The sequence below is a fragment of the Dicentrarchus labrax genome, unplaced genomic scaffold (genome assembly GCF_905237075.1).
Source record: "Dicentrarchus labrax unplaced genomic scaffold, dlabrax2021, whole genome shotgun sequence".
Lineage (NCBI taxonomy): Eukaryota > Metazoa > Chordata > Actinopteri > Moronidae > Dicentrarchus > Dicentrarchus labrax.
In genome coordinates this window covers 22,585,537-22,597,726 of record NW_026136708.1, presented here as the reverse complement: position 1 = coordinate 22,597,726, position 12,190 = coordinate 22,585,537, and the positions used below count along the sequence as shown (strand labels likewise).

Sequence of the window (12,190 nt, the reverse complement as noted above, 5' to 3'; positions counted from 1 at the left end):
TACATTAAAGGCTGACCTGTTTTATTTTATGTTATTCTGTGGTTTCACTCCAGAACATAAAAAAGTGATGAAAGGACACGAAGATAAAACAGAGTTCTGATTGGCTGATTCTGGAGCAGCAATGCCTGCCTTCACACACATGTAGGGCCTGAGCTGAAATAGAGCAGCACTAATGGAGAGTGTGTGTGTGTGTGTGTGTGTGTGTGTGTGTGTGTGTGTGTGTGTGTGTGTGTGTGTGTGTGTGTGTGTCACAGATGTCGCCATGGATAAAGGCCTGTTCTGTGATCAGGCTTATTATTGTGACAGGATTTACGGAGCTGTAGAAGAGACTGGGAGGCACACTGGTTACTGTCACACATTCACACAGCTGTACACACACACACACGCACACACACACACACACACACACACACACACACACACACACACACACACACACACACACGCGTACTGAAATGAAGTGGCTAGCTGTTTGATGTGAAGTGTTTTCTAACCTCTTTCTCTCCTCTTTACTGCCAAATAAAAGAAAATTTGTTGCTAGTACAAACAGTCAGAAACGGCTTTTATATAGTTGAAATAAAAATTAATTCTGCTCATGGAAACAAGGACCGAAAGCAACCTGCACTCCTCTTCCTTCTGTTTAAATAACAACACGAGTGTCAGTTGTGCATTGTGAGAAACGACGTGTGTATTTTTAGATGCCCAGCCTGAATATATTTGTTTCTTCAGTCTGCTCAGATAAGAGCGTTAATGCAAGGTTAAGCAATGCTGCGAAAATACAATAAACCCATAATCTTGAGTCTCTCTCACACACAGATACACACACACACACACACACACACACACACACACTGTTGCATTCGACCTTACACTAGTATATGAATTCAATTAATCAACTAGAAGTGTTGTTATCATTCCAAGAGAGATAAAGGCGACCACGAGAACAGGCATTTCAAAGGAGTGCCACATCGAATAATTACTCTCTTAGAAAAATGCCTCTGTATATACAGAATGTGTGTGTGTGTGTGTGTGTGTGTGTGTGTGTGTCTCCATAAAAAGATAACTGTAGAATATTAATGAATGTTTTTGAAAAGGTGTTTATTTTCTATCTCTTTCTTTGTTCGCGAAATTATATAATTATATATCTGTCGTCTTGGCCTCTTGTGGTTATTAGGCTATTTTTATTTTATAGTATATTTACTTTATTTACTAATTGCAGCTCTGGAAGCTTGAAACTTGGAAAGCAAAATGCATGTGCAAAAAGTGCAAAGGGTGCAAAAGAGGCTAAATTCACGCCTAATGGTGCTTATGACTCTTGGTTGTATATGGATTAAACAAATCAGATACAATGTGTTAGTCAGTGAGCTTTACACGTGCAGATGAAGGGGATGTTTTAACTCTGACAGAGGCTAGCTGTTTCCCTCTGCTTCCAGTCTGTATGCTAAGCTAAGTTAATCATCCCCCGGTTCTAGCTCCATCCTCCATCCTCCAGATGTGGCACCATTAAACTACATTGCCCACCCTGGGTCTGCTCTGGCATAACGCTGGGCGTCATTCCCAGTCAGCATCCCCCTTCCCAGCCTGTCCCGAGGACTGAAAACTTCCTTTTCCCAGCTGTCCTGCTTTGGACCCTGCTCGCCCTGTAACCTCCAAAATTGCCCCGGCTCTCTGCACACCCAGTCCCAGGGCAGTAAGGCTAAGCTAACAAGCTAACAGCAGCTTATTTGTGCAGCAGCTACTTCAGTGTCCATCAGGAAACTCTGTAAATCACAGAGAGTTGAAGGCAGAGCAGCCGGAGGACATCAGAGGGAAAACCAGAAAACATTTTCTCCATAAAATCTGATCCAGTGACACAGTTGCTGGTGTGTGACCCGGAGCCAAAACTTACATAGTGCAAGAACAGGTGTACAGGGTGCAGAGGGGGAATGACAGAGGCTGCATTCACTCTATTACAACTCAGTGTTTAAAGTTGTTGTTTTCAGGTAGAAAAGTTACATAATGTTGCTTTAAAAGCCCATTAAAATAATATACCAGCCATACATAAAATAACAGTTTGTATGGTCAGTAGCAGCACAGGTCTACACCACAAATCCTGCACAGGTACTGTAGTTTGTGATTTTCCAGTGGCAGAACAAATCCAAACTCTGTGCTCGTGCTGCATCAGTTTCTGTGGGAACTTAAACACACGTGAGCAGAGCAAACATCAAGTCTTGTTCAGGAAAGCAGCTCCTTAGAACAATTACAAAATCACCAGTAAATATCGATGAAAAGATTGTGGTTTCATCAGATCATCGTCTGAGCTTCCCAGAAATAACTACACAGGTGTGTGTGTGTGTGTGTGTGTGTGTGTGTGTGTGTGTGTGTGTGTGTGTGTGTGTGTGTGTGTGTGTGTGTGTGTGTTCACAGTCTATGATAATAGTTATTATCTAAGGCGGGCGTGTACATTTCACAGCATACATGTCTTTAGAGGTACATTAAGAGATAGGTAACACACAGCTGATCTGCATCTTCTGCTTCCAGCTTTTGTTTTATACTTAATAATGCTCTCCACACACATGCATGAACACAAGCACATGCACACACACACACACACACACACACACACACACACACACACAGAGCTGTTAGACTCATTAGTATTCTGTCTGGACGTATTGTCTTTCCCCCACTGACATTTACATTTAAATTGTTTATCTCTCAGTGTATGTGTGTGCGTCTATGTGTGTGTGTGTTTTGTGTGTGTGTGTGTTTGTGTGTGTGTGTGTGTGTGTGTGTGTGTGTGTGTGTGTGTGTGTCTGTAGCCAGTAATGAACATGCCTTCGCTGGTCCCTGAAGGCAGCCATTACTAACACACACAGAGGATAATGTGGGAGGAGGAGGAAGGAGGAGGAGGAGGAAAGATTAGATCTGTAGCAGTGTTAAGATGCAGGATCTTAAATCTTCATTTTGAAATCATGGTACAAGTTCTCGAAGGCTGATGTTTTTTGGAACGAGGCCAAGTGATTTTCAGGAGCCTCAAATTCGATCAGTTTCGTGCAAAATATCACCCAGGAATTCCAGGTTAATTTTAGGGGTATTTTTTTGTATTATGATGATGTGATTCCTCTATTTAAAGACAATTTAATATAATGGAAAGTGTCTTTCTTTCTCTTTTTATGTTATTTGACTGGTTTCCTCCCTTATTTCATCAACCAACATTAAAGGAGTAGGCTGATTTAATATCTCTTTTTATCCAAATGCAGTGAGCTGGAAGCATCCTTTGTGTGGATCTATGTGACAGTACTGGAATACTGCATGATGTGAAGCTAAATTAGCAGTAGAGACTGTATAGAGACTGGAGGTGAGGAGCTGCAGCCCTTTTCCTCCCCTACACCCAAACAAGATAGAAAATGGAGCGGCTCCAAGCCTTCCTCCCTCCGAATATAGAGGAAGAATGTGTCTGACAGAAGTCTTCAGACACTTGATGAAAGGCTGCTCATGTAATCAGACAAACAAGGATGTCTCACAGAGATTCGGATGATGTGTGTACACAAATTTAAAACGATCTGAGTCGTAAATGGAGAGTCTAGAATAATCTATACTGATTGTCACGTTGAAGTCCTCCTCACGAATCACGCTTTGGTGTGTGTGTGAGTGTGTTTGCTGATTGGTTGGCAGTATCCATCTGCCTGCTTTTGTCTATAGGCATGCTGCCCCACACACCAATTATGCATCATTGCATGAAGTTTGTGTGTGTGTGTGTGTGTGTGTAAAGAAGGGGGATGGCGTAAGGAGGGGCGATCCAGATGTTGGGTTCATTCTCATTCTACCCCATCCCATTTATTTTAATCCATCTCCTTCCCCCCACAGCATTGTACAGCAAGCCATCTGTACACACACACACACACACACACACACACACACACACACACACACACACACACACACACACACACAGCCTCCAGCTCAGCCAGGTGGCTGGGTGGCCTCAAATGGGTCCTCATGCACCTCTGGCTCTGTGTTGATTGGAGTGAATGCAGCTCGTATGAAATTAAGCAGAGCTGCTCGCCACTATTAAAGTGGGTCACTGTGTGTGTGTGTGTGTGTGTGTGTGTGTGTGTGTGTGTGTGTGTGTGTGTGTGTGTGTGTGTGTGTGTGTGTGTGTGTGTGTGTGTGTGCGCGTGTGTGCGTGAGGGAAATTCAGTACTTAGATTTGTGTTTTTTGGTGAAGTCTTTCATGTGAAATATATTGTACATATGGTTGTTTGGGAATCATTTCAGTGCCTTCCAGTTTGAGTACACAGTAATCAAAAAGAAGCTCAGGTGCTTATATTTGCCATCTACACACCATTTTATGTTTGATCTTGTTATTTTAATGTTCAAAGCCTCATTCTGTCTCTGTCTCACTGTCTCCCGCAGCCAAACATGATGTGAACGGCAACAAGACTGTTCCACCTTTCCCAGAGGGGACTGAGATGGTCATGTTCGGTAAGTATCCTCTGATTAAAAAAACATTTCACCTTAAAAATCACTGTTTCTCCGGCGCTGTTCGGACGTCCCGGAGGGGCAGTGAGCCGAGCCGCTGCTAACGTTAACTCAGCATGTTCGTCTGATAACTAAAATCCTTCATCCGTTAACATAAATTATACAGTTGAAAACTACAAGATCTAAAAAGTGTATTGTAAAAAATGTGGCTTAAAACAAGAAAATAAACATAGGTCTAGTGTTTATAGACCATTTAATGCTGAAATGTTACAAATTATAGCTTCAAACCAATTGAGCCAAATCCATATTTTGCTGTACATTTTGTCAAGTTCATACATACAATACTATAATTATTAACATATATACACACATTGAATATAACTTGTATTAGCTGTAGCCTGGGGCACTCTCCATGGTGCTGAAATATCTCTGCAGGGCTGCTACACAATGTTTAAATCGTTGAGCTCAGTCAGGGGATTTTGTTAACTCCAGCAAGAGTTGGTCACATTGTTTTTACACTTTTGTAAACCGCCATTAAATTGAATAGAAGCTAACAAGCTGACTGGAAACCACTTGGTTGGGTTACTATAACCATTGCAGAGCAGTGGTGCAATAGTTGATCCGTACAGACTCAAATCCATTGAGTGAAATCCCGCAGGCTAATACTTTGGACGTTTTCACTGGCATGATTTTCGTCATAGAAATAGATCATTAGATTGTGATGCAACTTCTTTAATGGCCGCTACGATCCCTTCAACACACAGCTCCGCTCACTGGAGTAGATGCAGACTGCCGTCGTAGTACAGCCTTTCTGATAGGTTCATTACTCCGAATGTGTAATCGTTTAGTCTTTTTTAAGAAGGGCTGCAACTAAAGATTCATTTCTATCATCAGTTAATCTGCAAATTAGTTCCTCGGTTCATTGAATGATCGTTTAGTCTTTTAAAAGGGAAAAAATGCGATTCCAAATATCTTTGAGTCCACGGCGATGTCTTCAGATTGCTTGTTTTTCCCGACTAACCTAAAGCCTAAAACCTTAATATGTTCAGTTTGCAGTCATATGTGACAAAGAAAAAGGGCAAAACCTCACATTTTAGAAGCTGGAACCAGAGAACGTTTGCCATATTTCTCTGAAAAATAATTAAATTGACCAACTGTTGCAGCTCTGAGGCTAAAGTAAATACTGTGATGCATAGTGTGACCAGGCCTTATCTCTTCTTGTTGTCTTGGGACGTTAAAGGCTGCTGCTGCTGCTGTTAATCATAGCTGTGATGTCTTTTTTTCTTAAAGGTATGGGCTGTTTCTGGGGAGCGGAGAGGAAGTTGTGGATGCAAAATGGGGTTTATTCCACCCAAGTGGGCTACTCGGGAGGGTACACATCCAACCCCACCTACAAGGAAGTCTGCACAGGTAGCTTCTGCATACCGATACACACATACACACACACACACACACACACACACACACACACACACACAAACACATACAGTGTAATGGGCAGTGTGTTTGTCTGCTGAGAGTCAATAGATTGTGGAAAACAAGACACACATAAACAGTAGAGTGAATAATTTCCCCCAGGCCCTATTATACCGGGGCATGGATAAGGCTGCTATTGATGCCTGACCACTCAGAGCCGACTGTGTTTGTGTGTGTGTGTGTGTTTGTGTGTGTGTTTGTGTATTTCTGTGTGATGTGTGTCCAGACCTCCGAGTGATTCCTCCAGCCAGCCGGTACAGAGTGAATCCTCATCATTAGACCTGCATCGCCACCTGTCTCTTTTTCTTTCTAACTCTAGTTTTAGTTTTTCTAGACACTCAACATAAATGAATAACTGTCAAACAGCCGGAAAAGAGAAGTTGATTAATTTATATTTTCTGTCTTCACTATGCATGTTGGTGCACAGCTGTACAGTGAGATAATATCATTGGATAAAACACAGCAAATTCAACGATAGTGGTATCAGAAAAAGATGAGCTAATAAGGACTGAAGGTATTGTAACAAGTCTAAGGGTCGACGTGCTAACATGCTGATGTTTAGCACTGTTCACCATCTTATATACAAATCCTGGGAAGTACCCGAAGTAAACAAGTCACCATCACTGCGGTGGCGTCTCCCTAAAGTCTGCACGTTTGAAGGCAAGCTGGCCCACGAAGTGTATAATTTTCTACTTTTCAATGGTCTGTTTTTTCTCTATTTCTGGCTGTTGTCTTTCCAAGTGTCGAACTTATATGTACAATTTGAATAAAGCTAAGATTCCCATCCATATAAGATTGCCATCCAGTTACTGAAGGGTCCCTTGCAGACCAATAATTGTGAGTTTCATTAATTACAGCAGTTCCCTTCGCAAAACGTTGAGCCATAGCAATTGTATTCTCTTTATTTTTAATGACAACAATGTTCGCAGTTTTAAATCAGGCATTTTAGACTGCAACAATCTGGATGAACTGTTTAGAGGTCAGTAGAATAAATAGTATAAATAATAAAAATTCCACAAATGTTGAACTCATGGTGGCGCTATAGGAAAAATGAGGAGATCCCCAAAGTCAGTCGGTTCTATGCTCTGCGGACCATGAACGCCTCTACAAAATTTCATGCCAATCCAGCCAATAATTGTCCAAACAGAGAGTCTCTCATAACTCTTGTGATTGCCATTTATAAACTCATTTATTGGCTAAATGATACTGATATTAAAAACTCTCGCAGTTGCAGAACATGCACACATTGCATCCAGGAAGCATCCAGCGGGCCCGTTTTCTTGCTCTTGCTCTCGATTTGGCGAATGTAAGTAAAAAAACTCATGAATAGATTTGAGATGCTTGAGGACACAGGTTGTGTGTGTGATTCATATGGTGAGGAGTATTGTGAGCGAAGGAGGACTATGACTCCAGGTTGAGGGTTTTTATACACATACTTATGTGATCTTTTCAAAGTTACCTTAATCTTTAATTGTAATAAGACCAACAGTCTTGAGGTTTACATTTATATTATTATTATTATTCTGAATATTTTGTGAATGGGAGTTGTTGTAATACACATTTGTTTGTCGTCATATTCCTTTATTATATCACTTTATTTGCATACTTCAGCCTGCTAATGAAGCAGCGACTGGATTTGAACCTGGTTTGAAGTGCTCGATGTGTGTTTTTTTTAATTAGCGCGGTACCTTGGCGGAGCACTGAAAGACGGCACGTGGCTGAATGAAGTGCTCCACTCACCTTTCCATCTTCAGGAGAGACAAAAAAGAAACATCGATTGATTTGCATATTCATTGTTGGTTAAATATTTAGAGTCGCATCAGCGTAGGTTCACATTGTGCTGATTAAATTTACTTTTTTTTTACTTTTTTTGTTTTTGAAAAATATCTACCTGTCCTACCAAATTTAAAAAAACACTCCCACACACTTCATGATTCTTCTCATTTGCAGTTCTTGTCTCTCACACTATGTTGAATTGTTTTCAAAGCTTTATTCCCCTGCAGTCAAAGAAATGTATGTTTACTTTTACTTTTTAATAGCTGAAAAACTACAATAGTGGTGGCGTAGAACATCTGGTGAGGGGTAAACATACAACATAAAAAGGGAATATCACAAAGAAAATATTACAAATAAGAACACTCACTTTTAACAGAGGATTTAATCAATAAATTAAACCAATTTATCCTTCTTCAGGCATTATTAAACATAATAATCTATTATAAATGCACTGCAAAACAATCCATTAAACAAAACCAACTAAATATTAACCAGATAAAATAATGTCATAAAGGTGAAAGGTCATTATTTCAAGTTATGTTGTAACTTTGAAAGATTTGAAGGGAGGAGTTTTTATAACTTCCTAGGAGCTGACAGTGGCAGGATGTTGGGTGTGATGGTTAAAGGGAAAATTAAGGATGTGATTTAATAATGTGCTGAAATGCTCTACTGCTAATGTTAGAGCTGGGTACTTTTTATTTGGTGCTGACCAGAAGAAAATGTTCTTTTATGAGTGGTTATAGGAACACTCTTTTGTTAAAGCTGTTAACATTTTATATTGTCCAGTGTGTAACATTTATGAGGATCTATTGGCAGAAACTGAATATAATATTCATAGGTATGTTTTCATTTGTGTATAATCACAATAATTGCGTATTTACGTGGCCACCGTAGTTTCTCCTACACACTTGGAAGTCTGAGCTTTATTCAAATGGTTTCACTCTGCGACTTCACAGCTGGATGACAACGTGTAATGTGAAAGGAGGTCGCATGTATTGACGCCTCCACACTGGTGAACACCGTTGCGCATTTAGTCGATGAAGTGTGAAATATTTCCTTCTGGAGTTGGTGGAGTCCAAAAACAGAGCTAAAAGGAGAGTGAATATTGGACTTATGTTCATCAGGTGGCCAGAAACACGACTCCTAACGAATGATAATGTTTCTCAATGTCTGTGTGTGTAAATAAGCAACGGCTGCTGCTAACACATTAGTTATATTGGCTTTATAAGGAGATAATATGTCAAGTTGTGTTTACAGCTTGTTGTACAGCTAAAAAATAATCAATGAATAATGTTTTAAATGAGGAAAACAAGGTTAATAAAACTCCAAGTAAGGTACAAATAAAAGTGTAGTTCAGTATCTTTTTATATATAATGTAATAAATACTTATATCTGCTATTGTTTCTTTAGAAGTCACTGTCTTTGCTCTTATATGGTTAACTATCAAACGCGGTCAGTTGTTTGCGTTGAATTATTGACATAATGAGAAAGTAAGCTTATTATACAGTTAAATCTACATTACGTGGACAACAACTCTCTGCAGCTTCATTCTCAGCTCTGGTTCTAAACACTACTTTATTTCATGTCCGAGATGAATTTATTCCTGCGAGATTGGCCTGCCGAGGCATTAATTTAATATCGACCGCTGCTTTGTCTCTGTTCGCTGGTATCTACCGTAGGAATCCATAACTCCTGATATTAAAAAAGCAATAAGAGAGAGAGATAGGAGTGGAGGTAGAATGAGAGACGGGAGGAAGATGAGGTGCAGCGTAATGGGTCACACTCATTACCAACACCAGCTGCTATCTGTCTGTCTGCAGGACTGATCGTTTGTTATGGTTGAACATTATAATCAGCTTTGGACTAATAGGAGCTCCTTTTCAAGGACAATACCTGTGTTTTGTCTTTAGTTGTACATTCGATGAGTCTCTACTTAGTATTTTAGGTTTTGACCTTTGGGGGGGGGGAAGCTCAGCTTCAAGGTCCATATGCTCACTTGTTCCAGAGCTTTCACAGTCTTCATCAGCAGTTGTTATATGACAGCTCCCAGCTAAAGATTTTCCTTGTCGACTTGTAGTTGTTAGTTAAATCCATTGTGTCGGAACAACCAGCAAGGAGACTGAACATTTGGTTCATTTATTTTCAACATCACACAACTTCACAAAAACAAATACGGACTAATCGATATGATAGATGATGTATAACATTAAGAGTTACTGACTAACTAACTGGCTACAAACACGCCCCGCTTCCCGATTCATCCAGGTCCCGCCTGAATCCGCTATTTCTTCGCCATCACCAGAGTTGGAGTCCTGGTCCGAGCCGCTGTAAATCACCTGGCCGCCGTTGGTCTCGGAGGCTCATTCTCCCATGTTAGCGCCTATGCTAGTGGTGTAAACAAACCAACAAACCTCGCCCCCGTCCTTTAAACTCACAGCCTGGGTTGAGTGCGATAACAGTGTTTTCTACCTCTGTTCAGACTCCAAACACACGTGAACTCACAGATGTTGAATTTTGCAGGAAGGACCGGCCACAACGAGGTGGTGAGAGTCGTCTTCCATCCAGAGAAGATCAGCTTTGCCAACCTGCTCAAAGTTTTCTGGGAAAGCCATAACCCGACTCAAGGTATCTCAGCCACAGACACACTCACAACTGAACCCCTAAAGGATAGAGCTAAGTTTGTTTTTATTGATAAATAGAATGAAAAGGGTGCTTGATACAGGGAAGACTATCAGTCTGTCTGATGTTTTTTGCCACATTTATTCCTCAGACTGGATGAAACTATATTTTCTCTTTGGCTTATTTTTTTCTCTGATTTTAACCAGGAAATTATATTAAAGAGCACCAACAATAATACTGATTTGGATGGCAGATGAACAGCGTTACAGTGGCAACCTCACCAAATTCTTGCTACTACTTTCACTATGATAAATAATAAATATCTTGAGTCATCTCATGTGTTTTATTGCAGTGTACCTTTAGGGGACAACAAGACTAAAAGTCTATTGCTATGCTACCTATGCTCTATAGCACTATCTTCTACTTTGTATTACAACTGCTGCACAACAATGTCCCCTGTATAAATAAAGTACTACTGTGCAGTACATTCAGTATGGTTAGAAACAACATATGCTGACAGTTTAGCAAATAACATTTCATTTTGTCGTTGTTTGTGAAGGTTCTTAGTCACCCAGGTTGTTGTTTATTAGTGCTTTAGATTCTTGAAGATGTTTCACCTTCTTTCTTGAAGCCTTTTGGTGTTTTCCTTAAATTTATCACTGCTAGATTTCCTATGTTTTTATGTGTTAAGAAGCTAACGATAGCATTTTAACATGGTCACATTTAGTTAACATATTAACTTTAGCATACACACATGCCAGCTTGTGGAGAAACGGATTACATGTAACAGAGTTACGTAATCACGATACAAAAACAAGTGTAACTGTCCATTACAGCTACAGATTACAGTTACATTTAGTAAAAAATGGGATAAATAGCAGCTTTTCAACTTTAAAATACATGAAAAATAAAGAACATTATACTACCATGCACATGCACAGTGAGCACACATTATAACACTTACAGTGAAATCATAGATAATATTTCAGCTTTCACTGGGTGGACCATTATTTTACACCGATCAGCCATAACATTACACTGTCGCCTAATATTGCGTAGGTTCCCCGTTCGCCGCCAAAACAGCCGTGACCCGCTGAGGCATTGACTCCACTAGACCTCTGAAGGTGTGCTGTGGTATCTGGCACCAAGACGTTAGCAGCAGATCCTTTAAGTCCTGTAAGTTGTTAGGTGGGGCCTCCATGGATCGGACTTGTTTGTCCAACACGTCCCACAGATGCTCCATTGGATTGAGATCAGGGGAATCTGGAGGCCAGGTCAACACCTTGAACTCGTTGTTGTGTTCCACGAACCACTCCTGAACCATTTTTGCTTTGTGGCACGGCACATTATCCTGCTGAAAGAGGCCGCTGCCATCAGGGAACACCGTTTCCATAAAGGAGTGTACGTGGTCTGCAACAGTGCTCAGGTAGGTGGTGCACGTCAAAGCATCCACATGAATTGCAGGACCCAAGGTTTCCCAGCAGAACATCGCCCAGAGCATCACACTGTTTTTGCCGGCTTGAATTCTTCCCATAGTGCATCCTGGTCCAGGTAAGCGGCGCACACGCACCCGGCCATCCACGTAGTGTAAAAGAAAACATGATTCATCAGACCAGGCCACCTTCTTCCATTGCTCCGTGGTCCAGTTCTGATGCTCGTGTGCCCATTGTAGGCGCTTTTGGCAGTGGACTCGGGCCAGCATGGGCACCGTGACTGGTCTACGGCCACGCAGCCCCAAACGCAACAAAGTGCGATGCACCGTGTGTTCTGACACCTTTCTATCAGAACCAGCATTCACTTTTTCTGCAATTTGAGCTACAGTAGCTCGTCTGTTGGATCGGACCACACAGGCCAG

At 41.0% G+C, this 12,190-nt stretch overlaps 1 protein-coding gene across 3 annotated transcripts in view; it reads left to right on the top strand.

Moving 5' to 3' along the window:
- msraa (methionine sulfoxide reductase Aa) overlaps positions 1-12,190 on the top strand; it is a 38,125-nt gene that overhangs the window by 14,200 nt on the left and 11,735 nt on the right. For 2 of the 3 annotated variants that reach the window (XM_051409991.1, XM_051409992.1), the window contains exons 2-4: positions 4,399-4,467; positions 5,755-5,874; positions 10,237-10,341. In XM_051409991.1, coding sequence (XP_051265951.1) covers positions 4,399-4,467; positions 5,755-5,874; positions 10,237-10,341 — 294 coding nt within the window. The remainder of the gene's footprint in view (positions 1-4,398; positions 4,468-5,754; positions 5,875-10,236; positions 10,342-12,190) is intronic. The other variant, XM_051409993.1, reaches the window with a different exon arrangement.